A 22,717-nucleotide genomic window follows, 5' to 3' on the forward strand; every position below is an offset into this window, starting at 1 on the left:
TAAGATATGAGGTTAATGGGGGAAATGTTCTTACACTTTTTATAAATGGTCAATTAACAGGCTTCAAGGAAACATTTTGATGTTGGTATACTGGGAACAAGCGTTCTGTATCAGAAACTACAGTGTAGTCTAGTCTACCCTCCCACCTGTATCCACTTTTTATCTCTTATCTATTAGCCTGTATTCTTCTCTCTACCCTCATCCCCCCACCTATTTATTCAGGCATCTGATTGAATGTTGGCACTCCTGAAGAAGGGCTAAAGCCAGAAATGGTGATTGCCTTTAAAATCTGCGGATGCCACATGACTTGCAGAGTTTCTCTAGCACATTTGCGCTTATTTCCTTAACTCTACTGCCTCTTCTACATTAGTTGAAGTCCCCAATAAATTCACTACATTGCTTGCTTATTGAATTCTTTATCTTGAATAGAAAATGTGGTCACCTTTGAGACATCAAAGTTTGACCTCAAATACAATATTTCTGAATGTAAAGCATGAGATGTGACATTCTAATTCTACAGGAGTTGTACAATGTCCATTATGTAAAAGTCCTTGCAGACAATTGACTATATAAACTAGAGTGATGTCTAAATTTTTACCAATGCCATTTGTTTCCCCATGGGAGAACAGTGATATATTCCCCTATTTTTCATAAATTGTCCTTCTCTAAAATTGTATCCAACAAGAATTCCTGCAGTAACAAACATAGAATAGTACAGTGATTTTGTGCCAACCTATTGCATATAAACCTACTCCACCATAAATCTAACCAATCTCAATTTCATAGCACGCAACCCTCTATTTTTCTTACCTCTTTTAAAGGTTTCTTGCTTCTAATATATCACCACTGTCATTTTATTTAAGATAACTTTGACTCTAAGCAGTCTGCATTTTACACAACACAAATTTAGGCAATTCAAAAATCTCTACAACAGAATATATTTAAAATACTATTACTGCTGACCCTATAACAATGCTGAACCATCTCAGTTGGGGAAAGAGACGGTTGTTTTTAAGACCAGTATCTTGACATATTTACATAGCTAAGTAGGACACCTTGACAAACTTCTACAAATGAGTCATGAAAAGTCTGCTCACCAGCTGTGTCACGGCTTGGTATGGGGGCACCAATACTTCTCAGCAGGAAGGCTTGCAAATGGTATTGGACACAGTCCAGTACATCACAGCCAAAACTCTCCCCACCACCTTGAGGAAATCTGTATGGAATACTGACGTGGAGAGCAGCATCAAACATCAAAGATGCACACCACCCAGGACATGGTCTGTTCTCACTGCTATCATCAAGAAGGAGGTATAGGTGCCACAAGACTCATACCACTAGGTTCAGGCACACCATCAGACACCTTAACAGCAGACTCATTCAGAGACTCATGACTTTGCACATTATTTATTACTGAACTTTTTTTAAATATTGAAACAGTTTGCTTACATTTCTTTCATTGTTTACATTTCTCTCTTTTGTATGCACATCTTTATTCTTGAGTACAGTAGATAAGTAGAAATTCTTCCTGACACAGTAAAAAGAATCTCAGGGTTGTATGAGATATCATGTATGTACTCTGGCAATGAATTTGAACTTGATTATTCTTGTCTTATTTGGGCCACTGAATGCATGGACAAATTCAACTGTTTTAAAAAATGTTATGACATTTGATTTACTTAACATGATGTAAACCTATTTTATTTGCCAATCTATCAATTTCATTGTACTCTTCCAACTAGAATCAAAACGGAATTAGATGAAAATTACAAAGAAATCATGAGAAATAAAATTTGCTAGTTCCACTCAGCACAGCAGTTTAGGTTGTGTTTCTTCAGAATAGAGGGTCTTTGACCCAAAATCTTAACTCTTAAGTAGAACAATAGTTCCATTTACATGCTTTTTACTTACTACTTCTGAAAAAAAAAACACCCACTGCAAGTAAAATTGAACATTTTGCCAGCCACTACCTGAGAGAAACAGGAGAGCAATTCCTTTTATACCTCCTGACTCTGATCATTCTACTGATCTTTATTTGTTCTACTGAACAGGTGAACTGGATGCTTGAAGAAGCAGGATCCATTCTTTTTATATACAGATCTGGTTCATTTGGATGCAGTTCAAAGAGTTGTCATAAGTACAAGCAATGATGCAGCAATGGTTTTCCCCACTAGGTCTGACCTGTGCTCAGTTTGTGGGTTGGAAGAGTCTCAGGGAGTCTTAGATTTTAGATTGTCTTGAAAAACTTAATGAGCAGGTGTATTCCCATTTGCTTCACTTGATTAGATTTATCTCCTCCCTATTTCCTCATCTAATTATCTCAGCTAACTTACAAATTTACAATGATCAACTAAGGCATTAAACCAGTGGTTTTCAAACTGCCCCCCTAAGCTCAAGCAATCCCTATGTCAATCGTATCTAAGTGACTCATTATGTGCATGGTTTCAGAACTCCAAAGGAAATGGGCCAATGACAATTTTTCTCAAGCAAAATATTTCAGTAACAATTGGCTCTAGAGCGGTGATTCTCAACCTTCCCTTCCCACTGACATACCACCTTAAGCAATTCCTTACTAATCACAGAGCACTTTTGGCATAGAGATTACTTAAGGTGCAATTTGAGTTGGGAGGGGGTGGTGGAGTTTGGAAACCACTGCCTTATACTGCTGATGTCTTGCTTCCACAGGTGCACATGGATGATACTGGGCAGGTCTTCAGGCTCTAGGCATTTTATTCAGAAATTAAGACCAAAATTCCTATTGGACGTAAAAGCAAGGTAATGAACTCATAGAAGATTTTTCCAAAAAAGGAATACAGCAAAATTAAAGAAGGTAAGATCAAATTAGCTGCCTGGTTTGGTCTTGTAGTATTGTACCCACATCTCAAACCCCTCCCTATAATCTGGATTGAAATGTACTTCCTTATGTGAAAGCTTGCAACAGTTTGCAATGTGGCATTAAGGCTTCAAATGTCAGCGAGAGTGGTAGGAGAATAAGATGGGGTTGAGAAAGAAAAATGAAGAGATGCACCTTATGAAGCATAAGCTTCAGATGATGGTGACATTATGAAATATAAGAGATCGAAGAGATTAATTATAAGCCAGTAGATGATGTAAGGAAATAATCTCAAAAGGCAGAATAAGTTATTAAGATTCACCATTGTAAGGACGATAAGCCTAATATCAACAGTGTTTGAAGGCATAATTAAATTATTCAGTATCATAATTTCACAACACAAGAAAGAAAATACAAACTGGATTTAATTTACTATTGGTATGATGTCAATGTTTTGTTTGTATGAAGTAATAATAAAGGAACTATTGCTAGAAATTGGAGTTAATCTTTGGTCCTTTTAATGCGTGCTGCATTTAAAATTCTGGAAAAAGGTGAAATATATCAAATGCAATACAATGGGATTTTGTACGTAAATTCATGCACTAAAACTGAAGCCATTGGCAGATCACGCAATAGCCACCAAATCGTTCTGATCACAAGAAAGGTGGTTGACCCCAATGAAATTTCTCTCCCTCGCTCTCTAAAACAATGGGATTTTGTACATAAATTAATGCACTAAAACTGAAGCCATGGGCAGATCATGCAAAAGCCACCAAATTGTTCTGATCACAAGAAAGGTGGTTGACCCCAATGAAATTTCTCTCCCTCACTCTCTAAAACAATGGGATTTTGTACATAAATTAATGCACTAAAACTGAAGCCATGGGCAGATCATGCAATAGCCACCAAATCGTTCTGATCACAAGAAAGGTGGTTGACCTCAATGAAATTTCTCTCCCTAGCTCTCTAAATTTCTGGGCAGATACAGAAAAAAGTGACAAGGGAGAATGTGGGGAAGAGGAAGAAACTATCTCCAGTAGCATGCAGCCAGTCCTTAATTAATTTAATCACTGATCAGGTCCCATGTTAACTAGTTTGAGATGATTTATTCAACAGACAGCACAGCAGGTTGCATTCAGATACATTTGATGGAATCATTAAGCAAGCACACATGTGTCTGCATATGTAATTTGCATTTGATATATTTCACCTTTTTCCAGAATTTTAAATGCAGCACGCATTAAAAGGACCAAAGATTAACTCCAATTTCTAGCAATAGTTCCTTTATTATTACTTCATACAAACAAAACATTGACATCATACCAATAGTAACAATTGGGTCTGGAGCAGTGATTCTCAACCTTCCCTTCCCACCTTAAGCAATCCTTACTTATCACAGAGCAACGATGGCATAGGGATTACTTAAAGTGGTATGTGAGTTTATGGGGGCAGGACGGGAGGAAGAGTTTTAAGACCACTGGTTTAGAAGGCACAAGTTATGAAAGAGGTTGAGCAATTCTGTTTTCTGTGTGAAGAGACCTGATAAAAGTAAATAAAATTATGAGATGACTTGATAGGATGGATAATCAGAACCTTTCTCCCAGGGTAGAAGCTCACACAGTACAGAATATGTATTTAAGGTTGGTGGGGAGTTCAATTGGGGGTGGGAAGGTCAATTTTTTATTTTACACAGGGTGTCGTGTGATGTCGTGATGTTGCTCCAAAGCAACAAATTCCTTGACTTGTTCATGACAATAAATTCTGATAGTGCAGTCTGGAATGAGCTGCCGAAAGTAGTGGTGGAAGCAGATACAATAGTAGCATTACCTTAGGGTTCTCAATGGATACATGAACATGAATGGAACAGAGGGATAGCTATCATGTGCAAGCAGCAGAGTTTTAATTTAATTTAGACAGCATTTTCAGCACCAGGCAGTGAAATTGAATCATAATGTACAATGAAGGACTCACTACCATATTTACATGGATTTTATATTTGCATCAAAATGAAAGTAGAACTCATAAACATAATCTACCATATTACATTTCCACAAGTAAATAGAGAGAATTTGAAAAAAAAATTGTAATACTAAATTATAAAGGTTGACAAGTGAATATTAAAGTTTGAAATAAACAGAAAAAAATTCAACATGGACAATTACAGTAATTAACCTTTCTACTGATCACAAATGCATGAGGTTTTTATTTATGATACAGTACCGTAACAGGCCCTGCCAGCCTATGAGCCAGTGCTGCCCAAAAACCTTTCAACGTCAGGGAACCATCGGGATAATTGAAAGGAATATCAGAATGCAACAGTATCATTGTTTAGGGAACAGCTTCATCAATCTAATACGCTGACCTGAGGTAAAAATGGCAATTATATACAGACTAACAACCTCAAACGAGGAAAGTTAAATTTTGCTGAAATACAAAGAGAAAATATTGTAAGGGGATGTTAGGCCATTGATTTGAATTATTAACTCCCACTATCCCCCCACCCCCTGCAGTTGTTGGTTGATTTGTTGAGGCCTTCCAACATTTTCTGTTTTCATGTGATTGAATGTTAAATTGTGTTCACCAATTGTTTTTGCTTAAAAATAATTTCACAAAATATAATCCAAAACCCTGCTGTGATTTCAAAAAAAGTATGAAGGTTATAGGTTAATTTGGTGTTTGGGTGGCATGGGGTCATGCGTCAGAAAGGTCTGAATATCTAAATTTAAAATTGAACTGTAAGCATTTTAGAAATACATCTGTATGTTTAGGAATGCACAAAACACTGCAGATGGTGGAATCTGGATCTGAAAACCATCAGCAGCTATTGGAGAAAAAGAATGGGCACTGCTTTGGACCAGAATCTTTCATCAAGACAGGTTAAAATATTAAAATATTTTCCTTATTAAATGGGCCTGTACTTTGTACAACAAAATGGAGCCTAATACTTACTTGAGAAGTGGACAGCAAATCCTGATTTACTGATGAAGAAGTCAGTGTCAAACTGGATTGTAATAACGTTGAGTGTGCTGTGGATATTGTCAGGAATCAGAGATCCACTAACTTCTTTTAGAAGCATCTCGTTCTCAGGAAGACCATCCCACACACGTAAAATGTCATGAGATGCCTCAGAATCAAATGCAATGAACTGAAGACTGTAAAATGAAGATACATAATAGTTATAATTGACAACACATAGCTGCATGACTGGCACAACATTGAATGTACAGTACAAATTGGAAAATATCAATAATGAAATGTTGGGTTGACAAACTCACTCTCTTTATGGATGAGAAAGGCAACCCTGTATCCTATGGACAGTTTTCCTCTTGGCAGACAGTGACTACAGTGCAACCAGGAATCATTGATATCACATGTAAAGCAATCTTGACATCAGTTGCTCCATAAACATTTAGGAATAACATCTTGAGTGAATTTTGAATAATAACAAGTCCTTAGAATAATATAAAGTGAACTAAGATACTAACAGCCAAACAAGGCTCTGGAAGTGTCTCAAAGCAGAATGAGTGAAAAGTACCTCAAGAAAGTAATCACTAGGCTAAAACAAATATTCTGTCACATTTACATGAATGATTTCATATTTATTAAATAGGTATCATCAACCAGAAGTGTAAACTTTGTTTCTTTGTTGCACAGTTGCTGCCTGTACTACTGAATAGATCCAGTATCTTCATTTCACCATACATAGTACTGTGCTTTATAAACAAAAACAAATATTCTCAGTAGACTCAACCTTGCTGTAAAGTAACCTGAATTGTACATAATTCTAATACAGTAAATACATCTCTGACACCCCCCACCCCTTAACTGGTCAGCCTTTTCAGACTTCTTCGCTGCTTAAGTTAAAGGACAGTTTGTTGAAGTTTCTTCCAGTACTTTGACAATGTCACTGTATGCTAACTTCCCTTCAAAGCCATCTTGTTAAAAAAAAAGCTACTGATTGTGCCATTGGACTAGATTCCACAAAACACAACTTTGTGTAAAACAGGGCAATGAATAGATCCTGCCAGTCAAATCTATTGTGTGCAATTATTTAACACAGAAACATTATTTTAACCCAGTGCTTTAGAGCTGTCATCTCAAAACATTCTTTTCATAGTTGATGGGCCAGTTAGGGTGATTTTGATTGTCAATTTCATGTGAAAACAGCATCACTTTAAATATCTAGAAGTGATTGTTTTTTAAAGTAGAAATGTAAGAACCAACTGTGGTCCTATTAGACAGCCCTGAAAATAATAATTGGATGAGTAATGTCATTGTGTCATTGAAATGCAGGCACCATGATGCAGTATTACAGCATCAATCTGGAACTAACTGTTAAAGTGCCTCTTCACTGTTTAAGACTATTCCGTGTCACATAAATAAGAAGAAAAGTGTGTCAGGAGCAGAGATTGCCAGGCATTCTGCAACTGAAGCTGATGCCAGAAACTCTAAAGAATGGTACAAGTTTGATAGTAATCAAACTCGGGGCTTGAAACAAGGAAGAAGACAGAGAGGAGAAATGACATTTTGAATGTAAAACAAAGTGGAAACAGATAGCCTTGGGACCAATGGCAGAAACCATGCTTCATTTTTTTGAATATTTTATTTTAAAAGACACAAGGAAATATATAAACAATGTAGACATTTTTGTATCACACAAGTTAACATCTATATATCTATAGATATAGGTATCTATAGATATAGATATATATAAAATTAAAATATTTTCACTCCTTCTCCGGATATTAAATAAACCATAAAAGGCAAAGAAAATAAAAATGAAAACAGACGTCACCTGTACCACAACTTTAAATCAGCCTCTTTATTTATCTGTCAGGACAATAGGTATCTTAACTTATTTCTTAAGTGGGGTGGGGGGGGGGGGTGGCAGGCGGGTATAGATCATATCTGTGCACTTATGTACCTCAGGTACAGCTGCCACACTTCAATGAACATGTCATACTTCCTCAAGTTGTATGTAATTTTCTCCAGGGGAAAGTAACTCTGCATTTCCGTACTCCATCGTGTAATACTCATGTTGAGAGCTGGAATTCCATGCAACCGCTATACACTTCCTGGCTACCAACAAGGCAATCTTCACAAATTGAATTTGGTCTTTGGATGATCTAAACTATTTCACTGATATCTCCCGGAAGGAACAAATCTGGGTCTTGTGGAAACTCCACCTCTGTATTTTTTTTAAGATGTCTGCCAGCTCTACCCAGAAGGATCTCAACTTTGTACATAGCCAGATGGAGTGGATAAAGGTTCCAACTTCTACACCACATTAGAAACACGGACCTGAAATTTCTGACTTTGATTTACCTATTGTTTTTGTGGGGTGAAGTACAACTGATGCAGGAAATTGTACTGCACCAGCATGCATCTAGCATTAATAATCCCTGTCATGCTGTTTAGACACAAGTCTTCCCACCGATTTTCATTAATCGACTCCCATCTCTCCCTCGACTTGTGTGGCACAATCAATGACCACTCACAGACTCGAAGTAAGTAAAGGCTTTATTGATCAGAAGACACAGGCATGTCTCTACATGCTGCTGGCTCAAATCCAAGGCAGTGATGAGGGAGGAGACTAGGGCTCTTGGCCTTTATTAGGAGATCTTTGGGGAAGGACTACAGGTACAGAAGGTGGGCCAGCCTGCTCAGGCTAGTGAGGACATGCTGCAGTACCATTTTTCATCACATTAACCCCTCCTTTGAATGAATGAAGTCTGATGGGGTGATGTGACACAATGTCCATTAGCATGGGTCTTGTACTCCAGACAGTTCAAAGATTCAGCATCTCCAGCAGTCTTATTTGGCACTGAGATCTCCAAAATATTGCTGGCTGTATCATTGGTTGCAGTGGAACAGTGGCTCGGCTGGGTATTGGAGGGCTGAACAGTGTCTCTGTGTACCAGGTCCATAATGGGTGGGGAATTTGTTTGTAACAGTGGGGGGAAGACACTCCAGTGTGGGAGGGTGGGGGGGAACACTAAGGGGGTTGTGTTGGAAGTGGGATCACTACTTTCCCTGTCAGGGTGATCCCCGGGGTCAACTGGTCATTGCCCGGTGGTATCAGATGCACCTCCCGTGCTGAAGTCCCCACTCACATCAGATCCCAGATGGACACTGTATTGTCCTGTCCATCAGGGTACCTTACCAGCACATATTGGGGGTTTACATGCAGGAGGTGCACTTCCTCAACCAGTGGGTCCATTTTGTGCATTCCAACTCGCTTCTGGAAAAGCACTGGCCCTAGGGTCATCAGCCAGACTGGCAGTGTGGTTTCTGATGCTGAACTCCTAGGGAAGGAGAACAATTTTTCACGGGGCGTTGCATTAGTTGCCATGCAAAGTAGGGACCTAGTGGCATGCAGCGCTTCTGGAAGGTCCTCTTGCCAGTGGGATATGGACATGCCTTTCGACTTGAGGGTCAAATGGACTGCCTTCCATATTGTACCATTCTCTCTCTCCAGCTGCCCATTCCCATTGGGGTTGTGGTTGTAGCGGATGGTTCTGCTCATAGCTATGCCCATAGAAAGGAAGTATTACTGCAACTCCTCAGTCATGAAGGCGGATCCCCGGTCATTATAAACATAACTGGGGTATCCGAAGAGAGTGAATACTGTGTGGAGTGCTTTAATGACTGTGGATGTGGTCATGTTGGGGTGGGGGATGGTGAATGGGAAATGTGAGTACCCGTCCACGAGGCTCAGGAAGTAGATGTTCCAATTTGTGGATGGGTGGGGCGGGGCCCCTTTAAGTCCATGCTGAGACGTTCAAAGGGGGAGTGGCCTTGATGAGTTGGGCTCTCTCTGGTCTGTAAATTTGTGGCTTGCATTCCGCACAGACTGGGCAATTGCGAGTCAGCTCCCTGACTTCCTCCACTGAGCAGGGGAGGTTATGGGCCCTCACAAAATGATAGAGCCTTGTGACCCTGAGGTGGCAGAGGCTATTGTGGAAGCCATGGAGGTGATCAACTCGCACCTGGTGCAGGTTTCCCTGAACAGGTCTTCAGGTGGCTCATTGAGCTTGCCTGGCCCAATCAAGATCTCATAATTGTAGGTGGACAGCTCAATTCTCCATGTCATGATCTTGTCATTTCTGATTTCACCCTGCTGTTTATTGTTAATCATAAAAGTGATGGATCTCTGGTCCATCAGCAGGGTGAATGGTCTGTCGGCCAAGTAGTGTCTCCAATGACATATGGCCTCCACTAGAGCTTGTGTCTCCTTCTCAATGGCAGAGTGCCTTGGAGGATGCTGGAAAAAATGCCACTGGCCTGCTACTTGGGTCAGTGTGGTGGCCAGAGTGAAGACAGAGGCATCACTTTACACTTGGAATGAGACAGATTCATCAAAGGCGTGCATTCCTGTCTTGGCAATCTCATCCTTGGTGTCCTCGAAAGCCTTAAAGGCCTCTGTCAATGGGAGAAATATTCACTAGGGATTGTCTGAATAGTTGGGGATCCATTGGGCAAAATACGAGAAGTGCCCCAAGCACCTTTTTAAAGCATTGGGGTTCTGTGGCAGAGGTAATTTCAGAAGGGGCCACATGTGCACGGGGTCAGGGGTGATGACACCAGGCTCCACCATGAAGCCCAGGATTGCCATTCACTTAGTGCTAAACATGCACTTTTCCTTATTATATGTGACTCTGAGGGCCTTTGCGGTGGCCAGGAATCTTTGCAGGTTCTTGTCATGTTCCTTCTGGTCATGGTCACAGATGGTGACATTGTCCAGATATGGACACATAGCCTTTAGTTCATTGTCATCTACCGTGCAGTCCATTTGCCTTTGGAACACCGACACCCCATTTGTGAGGACAAATGGGACCTGTAGGAAATGGTAGAGTCGGCCATTGGCCTCAAACACCATGTACGGCTGGTCTTTTGGGTTTTGGTGATATGCTGATTTGAGGTCTATGGTAGAGAAGACTCTATACTTGGTGATCTCATTCACCATATCAGCTATGTGGGCAAAGGGTAGACATCCAGTAAGGTGAACCGGTTGATGGTCTGACTGTAGTCTATCACTACTTGGGCCCTCCAGGGACTGTTACTCAGTTCTATTATGCCCTCCCCCAGTAGCCGCTCCACCTCTGTCTTAATGAATTCTATGTCCTCAGGGCTGTATCGCCTGCTCTCAGGTTTGCAATCGGGAGTGAAGTTTTGGAACAGCAGAGGTGTAGGGACCCGGAGGGTGGCCAGTCTGCAGGTTGGGAGCTTAACCCAGCATTGGTGTGAGAAATTGAGCCTCTTCGGGGGGGAGGGGATGGGCCTCCCGGAACTGGTGATTAATGATGGGGGCAGGGGCCATCAAACTGCATCAGCACACCCTTAAGCTGGGACTAGAAATCCAGCCTCAACATGACGGGTGCACAGAGGTGGGGCATTACCAGCAATCTGAAATTTTTATATTTTATACCCCCCCCCCCCCACGGTTAGGGTCATGGTGCATCTTCCGCGGATTTCCGCAGCGAGAGACAGGAAGTCAGTGGTGTGGCCGTTTACCTCGATGTCCATCATTGATCGTCGCAGCTGGTGTGGTCTACTCTGGTCCAGCACGATGGAAGCCAATGTCAGTTCACTGTCCGAGTCACTGCTGCTATGCTGTTGGGTTGGCTATCACCAAGATGGCGGCTGAGAAATTGTGAAAATGGCCATCCCACGGATCACATGTAGTGGAGTCCAGAGTGAAGCAGGTGTGATGTTCCTTCGTATCATCACGCTCTTGGTCTGGAAATTCGGTTATCAGCAACCGGAAATGACAGTGGAAGTGGGTTGGCCCAAGATGGTGACGCAGGTCGCAGTCCACACGAGGTGCTGCTAGAGTGGGACTTAGAATGACATACTCTGGTATAGTGTCCTTTCCTCCAGCAGTTTGAGTGGGTCATGCTACGGGCTGGGATGTATTTCCATGGGTATTTGCTTTGGCCATAGTAGTTGCAGAGGCAGTTAAGGTCCCTGAATCCCAAGATGGTGCACCTGTTCTCCCCATCTGGTGGCTGTGTGGCCCATTAAGTAGGCCTCAGTATTCTTTTGGGCAGACTCCATCACTTGGGCCATCTGCACCACTTCCTGTGGGGACCGATTGCATTTCTCCAGGAGTCGTTCCCATATCTGATGGGAGCGGAATCCAGCGACTAGCCTGCCACGTATGAGCTCCTCCTGGTAGTTCTCTGCAGTCACATCCCGGCACCCACAGTCTTGTCCCAGATCCTGCATGGCCTTCACAAAATTGTCGACCATCGGGAGCCAAGCTGGAAGCATGCACGCATCGCATTCCTCGGAGTTCCATACTGCTGTCGGAGTAGGAGCATTGCCTCTTTATATTCATTGCAATTGCAAATTAATTGGTATGCTCAGTGGACCACAGCTGCAAAGAGCTGGTTATACCGATCACTATTGGCTGTGATTTTGTGATTTCCTGTAGCCCTTCAAAGAGTATAGTCAGATATCAAATTTATCGAGATCTCTGATTCCTTTGGATTAATCTACAGCTTCTCCAGTTGGATTGCCTTGTCCATGGCATTTAAAATTCTGATTAATAAATTGTAATGCGATTAATGACCACTCGCAGTCACAAATCAAGTAGCCGAAGACTTTATTGATCAGAAAACTCAGGCATTTCTCTACATGCTGCTCGCTCATGTCTAAAGCAAGTTTGAGGGAGGAGACTAGGACACCTGGCCTTTATTAGGGGATCTTATGGGGAGGGGCTGCAGGTACAGAAGGCGGGCGAGGATGCCCAGTAGAGTGAGGACATGCCCGGAGTACAGTGTTCCACCACACCTTGCTTCATTGACCTGGATGCAAAGCCACAAATAGTCAAGTCTGTGAAAGCAGCATCAAATGCTCTGTACAACAGCAGTAATTGCATCGCCAGGCTAACAATCACATCCCCTCCCACCAACACTCCCCACTCAACAAGTTGTATCAGAAACAAAGCATAAATCACCATCTCTTCATGTACATAGGAGTTTAGCATGGCTTACAACCAAAGCTCACTGCTTATACACATATTTTCAGATATTAAACTGTGCCATCTGCGCATTTTGGTTCGCACAAAATTCACGAAAAGCATTTCTCTTTCCTTGCTGGCCACTATTTACATGTCTAGACACAACAATAACTAAACAGAACGAGTGAAATGAGTAGTCTGTTTTACCTCCCATAAAGGTGACAAAGTTGAACAGCATAAATATCCACCATTCATGTCTCTGAGAGCAATAGGAAAGAAGGGACTAAAACTTTGTGGAGGTTCTCCCTCCCCCCCCCCCCCCCCCCACAAAAGTGGCCAGGGCAAATGAGGAAATATTGCTTGTTTTGCACTCATAACCACCACCTCAACCAGGGGCAATGGGGAAAAATTAACAAGTGTTTGGGCTGTGAGATCTGAACATGGAGAGACATGAATTGGAGCAACTGATGGTAATACAGGTTGAAAGGATAGAGTGTCTGCTGTCTTGATGGAATGTGAAGTAAACTACAAGTTTCACCCACCACAAGGGAGCCATTTGAAGGCTCAAAGGGACAAGTGATGCATAGATTTGAATGAGTTTGCTCTATGAAATTTTGGGTCATTGGGAGGTCTGCATGAAAGCTCAATAATGGTGAAGTCTGCTATCTCCTTTTCACACAAGATTTGCAGAGACGGATACCAGCATGGAAGAGAAGACTGCATGCACTCTCAGGATGTAGATTTTTCCATTTAGGCTTTCTAATTTCCAGAATGGTCATGAACTGGACACAAAATTCTTGATTTTTGCAGCACAATTACAGTACAGATATTGCTATATATTTCAAAAATAAATAGTGCAAGAAAACAGGAGGAAGTCAGGTAGTGTCTGTGGCTCATTGTTCATTCAGCAATCTAATGGCAGAGGGGAAGAAGCTGTCCTTGTGCTTTGTGTTTGTCTTCAGGCTCCTGTACCATTTTCCAAATGGTAACAGTGTGAACTGGGTCCTTGAGGTTAGAGGCTGCTTTCTTTTGCATCGCCTCTTGCAGATGTCCCCGATGGAGTGAAAATTGGTGCCCGTGATGTCACTGGCTGAGAGAACAACTCTGGAGCATTTTCTTGTCTTGTGCAACCACCCAGAATGCTCTCCACGGTACACTTGAAAAAGAAATTGAGAGTCTTTGGTGAGATATCAAATCTCCTTAAATTTCCCACAAAGTATAACCACTAGTGAGTTTTCTTCATGATTGCATTGACATAGAGGCTCCAGGACCATTCCTGAGAGGTGTTGACACCCAGAAATTTGTTCTTGACCCTCTTCACTGCTGAATCCTTGATAAGGTCAGGGGCAAGCTCTTCTGATTTCCTCCTGAAGTCCACAATCATCTCCTTGACTTTGCTAACGTTGAATGCACTGCCACTCAACTCGCTGATATTTCTCCCTCCTGTACGCTTCCACATTAAAATTTGTGATTCTGCCGATGATCAGAGCGTCATTGATAAATTTGTAGATGGTATTTGAATTATGCCTAGCTACACCAGTCATGGGTGTAGATTGAGTAGAACAATGGGCTATGCATACATCCTTGAGGTGCGCATGTGCAATCATTAGTGAGGAGGAAATGCTGTTTCCAATTCATACTGACTGTGGTCTTCTGATGAGCAAGTCAAAGACCCAGTTGCAGAAGGGGAGGAGGTGTAAAGGCCTAGGGTTTGGAGTTTGTTGACCATCACTGAGCGAATGATGGTGTTGAAGGATGAGCTGTAGTTGATGAAGAGCAGCCAAGTGTATGTGTCGATGTTGTCCCACATCCGTGGTTTATTTATTTTTAAATTGCAGAAAGTGGCTGATTGATACCATCAGTGAATTTTTTGATACAATCTCAGGCTTGTTAGAATGTTTGTATGCAATCTCAAGGACCAACGTGGAATCCAGCACCAATGACCCCATTGGCTTAATGGTAGCATTGAAGCCTATCCATTTCCAGTGTAGGAGTGGTCAGTAGGAACCCAACCGTTACATAGACCTTTGATGGTCAGCTTTGTAACTCTCATTGGAGCTTTTGCAAAAACAGCAATCATTGCTTTAAAGTAGCCAATAGCTTTGCCTTGCAAATTTCCCTTGTTGCCATGTATGAAGACACTTGCCAACATGACTCTGGATATCTGTGTTCAAAATGGCTTACAGAGTGGCATGGCCATCCACCAATTTTGAATGATCACGATTGTTAAATTATTTCCTTGGGGCAAAATCTTCTAACATTTCTCAGAATGACAATATTTGTGATCTCAATTCCACCAACCAGCCTGTAGCCTGAAATCCATTTAGTTCAGACAGTTGTCTCCCATGCTGAAAGATCAAAGTCAAATTCCAGACTCAGAATTTCGAAGCCATCCTCCAAGTTCATCTGCAGTCTTCCCTATGGAGAGTCAGCAGCTTTCCAGCTATAGAGCAGCCACCAGACGACACTGCCCAGGAGCACTGAGACAGGCAGAGGGATACGGAAGGCAGACATGAAGGAATACACAAGGGTGAATGTTGACATTCCTAGCAACATGGTTACATGCATCAATTTAAGTTGGGGGAAAAAAAATCAGACAGTTTTGCTGTTTGACCAATTAAGCACTTGGTCAGGGGAGCTGCACAAGTTGGGAGCTGCAGGAGACTGGCTCACGAGAACCAGGTATTGAAGCTGGGATCTGAGAGGTAGCTGAGTGCAAGAGTGGATCCCAAAACACCTCAGGCGCTGAAGGCTTCCTGATCGTATCGGCAGTTTGCATCTGGAGCTGAGATTGCTGATGAATGGTACAGGAGTATGTGTTATTGCAGAGGCTGAGGGAGCATTGGAGATGAATCCATGCCCATTCAGTCCCTCTGAAGGGGCTCTCTTTTGTTACTCTTTCTCCTGTTTTGTAAGAGAAGTCGGGCAATAATAATGGTGACTATTTGTCTGCCTTACATTTTTCAGTCTATTATTACATGACAATAAAAGATTTAGAAATGAATCAGAATCATAATTTATTCTCATAAACACGTCATGAAATTCATTTTTTAATGGCAGCAATCATAGTGCAAACATTCATATAAACCACCTTTCAGAAATAAGTAAAAAATAGTGCACAAAAAGTCAAAGTAAGGCAGTATCTTTGGTTCATTGATTATTCAGGAATCTGATGGCAGCGGGGAAGAAGCTGTCCTTGTGTTACTGAGTGCTCGTCTTTAAGCTCCTGTACCTTTTTTCCCCCGATAATAGCAAAGTGAAGAGGGCATGCCCTGGATGGTGGGGATCCTTGAGGATAGAGGCTGCTTTCTTAAGATACTGCCTCTTGTAGATGTCTTGGATGAAGTCCATTGCCCATGATATCGCAGGACGTGTTAACAACCCTCTGGAGGGTTTTCTTGTCCTGAGCGTTGGTCACCCCCTATCGGACAGTGATGCAACCGGCCAGAATGCCAGCATGTCAACTTCAAGTGCAGATGAATGGGGTGATGATCAGTGAAATAGCAGGGAATAAGTTCTTCATCGAGAATTGGTGAAAATGAAGCCGATGCTTTCTTTATGACTGTACAGCTAATGCAAGAATTATGCTTTCAGGATGAGAGCATACAGCAGAACCCCAAGTATTGTTGACCTTCTCTAAAATAATTTAGGAATCATTCATTTAGAATTCGAGCAACATCAACTTGCTCCATAATATTTTGTGCAGTAGTGTTACATTTCCTGTTCTCTGTTCCTTCTGATGATGCTGTATATGTTGCATTGGTGCTATCACCCATTCAGTCAGCCTTGTCAATCTAAATACATTTAAAATTTAAAAACCTGGGGAGCTGTCAAAGACTGTCAGGGCACTCCTGGCCTCAGTTTGATTGGCAGTTCCTAGTTCACACTGTTTGGTAAGCTGCCTGTTGGATCTAGTGAGGATGGTGTTTGGGTGGGGAGAGGATTGGGCAATGCTCATCTTCTCCAATCTTGTACATCAAGAAGTGTAGTGCAATTGCAGGAGGTCTTTGAATGACAAATCTGGGTCATAGTCTTGTTCCAGAACAATTCACTTCAATATTGTATGTTTCTTTCAAATTTCAATAGTTTCCAAAACATAAAACAAACTTGAATTTTTAATACACTGAAGTCAAATTTTCCAATTAATTCATAATGTAGCCAATCATCTTGATTGGCTACATTATGAACAATGTTTCACTGCACCTATATATAATAAAACATACTGTACCTTATAATATTTCCTGGATCCATTTCAATTGTCCAGATGCAGCGGAGATTATTGTCATATGGGAAAGGATAACCAGGGGAGAGAATTCTTCCAGATGATTCACCTTTGAACTGGCCTCCACATTCAGCTAATCAAAAAATATCAGAACATGTAAATTCTTGCCAAATATTTGAGATTTTATTTTTTGTTTATTCAATGTTAATCTTTTAAACCAAAGTATATTCATCCCCTTCTTTTTTTATCAATAAGACAATAAGATGGTTAAAGCTTGACAGATCTACTGTTGAAGATGGTTTTTCAAAACAGAGAAAAAAAGATCAATTTCTTATCAATGTTCTGATAATTATTAACTCATCAAATTGGGAATTTGGGGTGTTCTGCAAGGACTGTCTGCTCTAACATATGCTCCTTAGCTATGAATGGAAAGGAATACTCAGGGACTGTTTTTAGAAGTTCCATCAGGAAGAATGGGAAAGCAGTTGGAAGTTGTTTTGTTTTCATTTATGTTTTATTTAAATATCGAGCTTACTTTTTTTCATTCTCAAGTGTTTTTCTATATTCTGGGAATGACCTTTCACACAGAAATGACCAAAACTCCTTATATCCGTATCACACCACAAGTTTAGACAGAATACCAAAATGCAGCATTTAAGTCCTATTCATTAGTCCATTGTTCACGGATTGCAGGAAGTTCAGTTTAGACTGCAGGAGATCCGTGAAAATGCCTCAATGTCATGGAGGTAAAATTTTAGAACGGGAATTCCTGTTATCATCATTTTTACACAGACTACATACTGGAAAATTGGGAATAATTTCCCAGAATGCAGCGGCTGTTTAAACAACATATTTCACACTTATTTTGAGCTCTGTATTACTTAGTATATTCATTAATTTGGCAAGTCTGTGAAGATGAGTTATACTGGCTAACAAAGTTTGTCATTCCCTATCAAATAAAGCAGTTAGCTGATTTATATCTGATATTATAATGCCTGTTTTTATTCTTTCCTAAATTCTCCAATGGAACATTTGGGCAAATATATGAAAGGGAAATAAAAGCAGTAAGATCTGATCTTTATTATTAAAAAAAACATTTTATTGGAGCAGCCCAGGTACATTCTTGTGCATTTAGATATTGGATGGAATGACACATGCACCAAAAGTGGATATCAAAGACAAACTTCTAACATAATTGGCATCAATATGACACCATAATCTAATATTCTGAGCAGCAATGAGAGGAATGTTAAATGCACATTGCTCAGTAGGCTCTTGCATCTTTTGTACTGGGGCCACTGTAAAATTACCCTGCATTTATGACCCCTCCTGAAGCCAGTACATTGAACCAACTGTGAAGAAAGCGCCCCAACACCTCCACTTTCTAAGAAGTCTGAGGACATGGCATGTTGTCAGATATTACATCAAATTTGTACAGGTTCACAGTGGGAAGTATACTGACTGTTGCATTACCACCTAGTTTGGTAACTTGAGTGTCGAGGAATCCAAAAGGCTGCAGAAAGAGGCACCGATCTCCTGTCCAGTGAAGTTATCAATATGAATTGCTACCTCAAGAAGAAAGTCCAATATCAGAACTCTTCTTGCTGATCAAACTGTATATTTTTTTTTAAATTTAGTCCTACGGCATTTACAGGCCATTTCGGCCCATGAATCCGTGCTGTCCAATTTACACCCACATCCTACATCCCCAGTACATTTTGAACAGTACTCCTTTCAGAAAGTTACAGAAGTCTGAAGTTCAACAATAAATTTTATCCTTTAGCTATCAGATTTTCTTTACTATCCAAATAATAAACTGCCCCAGGACTGTCATAGATTTGTCAGTGCTATTGAAACATGACTTTTTCTTGCATTAACTGCACCTGTGAATATTTATCTATCTTTTCTCTTTTGGCAATATTTAGGTAATTTCATGAACACTATTGCAGTTAGTGTCCTATACATACCTAGTTAGCTGCAATAAGTAAGAATTTCAGTGTATCTGTTCATCACACGAACGTATTTGATGATAAATTGTCATTAGTTATGATTCATTATGACTCCAGTTATTATGTACGATAGAATAATCCTTGCAGATGTAATGTGCTCAGATGCTCTTAACTGCTCAGTTTGCTAATTTGGAATACACAAAATGGTAGGTCATCAGATGCCACAGTGAAAGTCATTGGCACGTGACACAAACATAGAAAGCTGGAAGCAGGTCCCCTATAGGAGGCTCGTTCCAAAAGTCCATGAGCCATGCGATCCATGGAATCTTGGCTGTGTGGATTCAGAAATGGCTTGCCTGTAGAAAGCAGAGAGTAGTAATGAATGGAAAACAGTCTGCCTGGAGGTCAGTGACTAGTGGAGTTCCACAGGGATCTGTTCTGGGACCCCTAAATGAAGAATTAGAGGGATCAACCAGAAAGTTTGCATATGATATGAAGGTTAGAGATATTGTTGAAGGCTGTTGTTGGTTACAACAGGGTTTAGACAGGATGCAGAGTTGGGCAGAAAAGTGGCAGATGGAGTTCAATCTGGATAAATGTGAGATGATGCACTTTGCTAGGTCAAACTTAAAGGCAGAGACGATGGTTAATGGTAAGATACTTAACAGTGTGGGAGTACAGAGGGACCATGGGTCTAAATCTATAGATCTCTTAAGCCCAATGCACAGTTTGATAGGACAGTTAAGACAGCCTGTGATATATAAGATTATAAGAGGAATAGATAAGGTAGACAGCACCTTTTCCCCCAGGGCAGGAGTAGTAAACACTAGAGGACATCTGTACAAGGTGAAGAGAGGAAAGTTTAAAGGAGATATTGGGGATTTTTTTTTTTACTCAGATAGTTGTGGTTGCCTGGAATGCATTGGCAGGGGTGGTGGTGAAGGCTGGAACAATAGGCACATTGAAGAGTCTCTTAGACAGGCACTTGGATGAAAGAAAAGTAGAGGTTTATGAGGTAGGGAGGGATTGGTTTATTTTTGGTAGGTGTACTGTATATGGGTCTGCACAACACAGTAGGCAGAAGGACTGGCACTGTGCTGTAATGTTCTTTGTTCTATATTCCATATTCTATGTTTTAAGTTGCAATCTTCAGGCTCAAAAATGTATTTGATGATCTGTCTATTGTTGAAATTCTTTCACATTGCAAACATAAATGTTGCGTGGCATTGCAAAATTTGTTTACACTTAAACATCAGTATTTATGAATTTTAATGCATTCATACATTTTCAGCATTATTTTGAGGCATTCCAAGAGTTTAATTACAGCATTTCAATATTTTGAATTAAAATATAAGAACAAATTAATGTAGGATGGCACAGATAGTGTAGTGGTTAGCACAATGCTTTTACAGCGCTCGCGACCCAGGTTCAAATCTGCCACCGTCTATATGTTGTCCTCTGGCTGCTTTGGTTTTCTTCCCACATTCCAAAGATGTACAGAATTGGTAGATTGATTAATTACATTGTTTTATTTTGGCAGCCCAGATATGTGGGCCGAAAGAGCCTGTTACCATAACTCTAAATTTAATAAAAAATAAATCTTTCATTACACATATACATGCATCCTCTTCATAAGAGGTAGCTAATTAAACAGATCATGTGAGCAGATCTGTTCCACCTATGGATTCATTCATTGTTGACACTACACATGGCACAGTGAATTGAAAATTCCTCTACTTGTCTTTAAAGGCTTTGAGATTAAATTGACTCAAGTGCATGAGATTCACATCCACCTCCTCATGGGAATGAGTAGGTTACCATCAATAGATTTCTGCAAATAATTGATAAAACTATGGGGAAAGTTCAGAGTTTGAACCCTTCCTTTTTCACACTTGAAATACGCATAATTTCACATCTGTGCTCAGACCCTCATATCAGAATCAGGATCAAACGACAACTTCATCCAAAGAGACACAGAGCATCCTTTGGGACATGGAAAACACTGTGTTATTAATCTGATTATTTTCCAAGTGATGATTTTACAGATGAAGAATAAAATCTTTTTATAAAAAAGAAAATATTTTGATTGGTGTTTCATGTGCTATTTTGCACAAATAATTACATTTTCATATCTGTGGAACACCAAGTAAGTACACATTTTGCTGTAATATTATGCAATAAATAAAAATATTGTGTTGTACTTTTATAACTTTCATTGCAAACTCTGCCCAGCTCCTGCAGCCTTTAGTACCTTACTGAGTATTAATGTTTGGATTCAAGCTCAACGGTGCAGTACTGCCCGAACTCACTGGAGCCCCCCGCTCTGGCACCTCAGGGGGCAACTTGAGTCACCCCATGGGGCAACTCCAGGCACCTCCTTGTCACCATTTTTGGTGAGCTCTGGCACCTAAAATATTAGCACTGCACCCCTGTTCAAGCTGACACATCAACGACTAGTGAATGCCATTTTGTGTTTGGTGGTCACAGGAAGGAAGGTAAGATTGGAAACCTTAGTGCAATGTTGTAAAACTGTTTTTTTTTTCCTGTTCTTTTTCCCCCTTCTTCCACTTTCTGTTCTACAAATGTAAGCTCGATCATTTTAAGACCACCCCGAATCTTGAGCCATTTGATAACACAAGCCTGCAGTGCTGCTCGAGAGTTCCATTGTGGTCGACATGTTGTGCGTTTTGCTCAGCAGAGCCAAGAATCTTGTGCTTACTTGATAACTTTTATCATCCTGTGAACACACCTCTGTTTATTGTGAAGGCTCAAATACAAGTTCCACAATCGATTTTGACAAATACTAGAGGTTCAACTGCTGCCATGATATCAGGCAGGACAATCAGATGTGTATGCTCAAATGTCAGCTGGGAAATGGGTTAATGGAGTCCCCTTGTAATATATACACGATGTGACATGTCAATAATAACATCTTGCGCTGTGGGCATGTCTTTAATCCCCACAGACTTGTTTCTCCTGCTAATCTTGGATCAAGAAACATCTGTGATTTCTCTTCTTCAATATTTTGAATGGAAAACTCAAATATCCTGCTTATAACCCAGTCTGAAAGAGATTGGTATACATCAACTATAATTATGGCAGCCACTGACAAAGTGGCCATTGCCAGGCTCTGTAGCTGGAAGCTGAGGGTGGAGAATTTAACATGTATCATGATAAATCACATAGCTCATTAAAAAGATCAGAAAGAGATTCAAGGATATTTGTTGAGGTTTATCCTGAATTGTAGCTGTAGTAAACTTGGATTCACTAGAAGTGTCCTGTACTGACGACTGGTCCCGCCTCCTGGCCCCTCCCCAGGGGCCTGTATATAACTCTGGTTTCCTGCCTAAACACTGAACCTCTCTGAAGCCTATTTGTGAATCCTACCTGTGTTGTAAGCTAATAAAAGCATTAGTTCTCCCTCCAGTAGAGTGTGATTATCTATGCTACAATTTTATTAGCTTATAAACAAGGATGTGTTGCTCAAGCCCAGTATACTGTTAATAGACACCCAGTCCCCTAACTTGGTTGAGGAGTTCATTTATTGGCTAGACTACTTCCAGGCCTACCTGAACGCGACCAGGGATCTCTTCCACACAGACGAGCTCCGGAGGTCAGTGCTCATATCAAGGGTAGGGATGAATGGGCACGCAATTGTCCGAGACTGCCCAACGTACGAGGCTGCTGTCGAGATGCTGAAGGCCCGCTACATGAAGGCCTTGAATGAGATCCTTGCGAAGTACCAGCTC

The 22,717-nt window shown here is 40.9% G+C and overlaps 1 protein-coding gene across 4 annotated transcripts in view; it reads right to left on the minus strand.

Annotated features, from left to right (window-relative positions):
• The window catches only part of csmd3b (CUB and Sushi multiple domains 3b), a 927,060-nt gene that overhangs the window by 345,551 nt on the left and 558,792 nt on the right, over positions 1-22,717 (minus strand). For all 4 annotated transcript variants that reach the window (XM_069920534.1, XM_069920535.1, XM_069920537.1 and 1 more), the window contains 2 exons: positions 17,026-17,152; positions 5,783-5,985 (listed from right to left, as the gene is read on the minus strand). In XM_069920534.1, coding sequence (XP_069776635.1) covers positions 5,783-5,985; positions 17,026-17,152 — 330 coding nt within the window. The remainder of the gene's footprint in view (positions 1-5,782; positions 5,986-17,025; positions 17,153-22,717) is intronic.

The sequence above is a fragment of the Narcine bancroftii genome, chromosome 2 (genome assembly GCF_036971445.1).
Source record: "Narcine bancroftii isolate sNarBan1 chromosome 2, sNarBan1.hap1, whole genome shotgun sequence".
In the NCBI taxonomy this organism is placed as follows: domain Eukaryota; kingdom Metazoa; phylum Chordata; class Chondrichthyes; order Torpediniformes; family Narcinidae; genus Narcine; species Narcine bancroftii.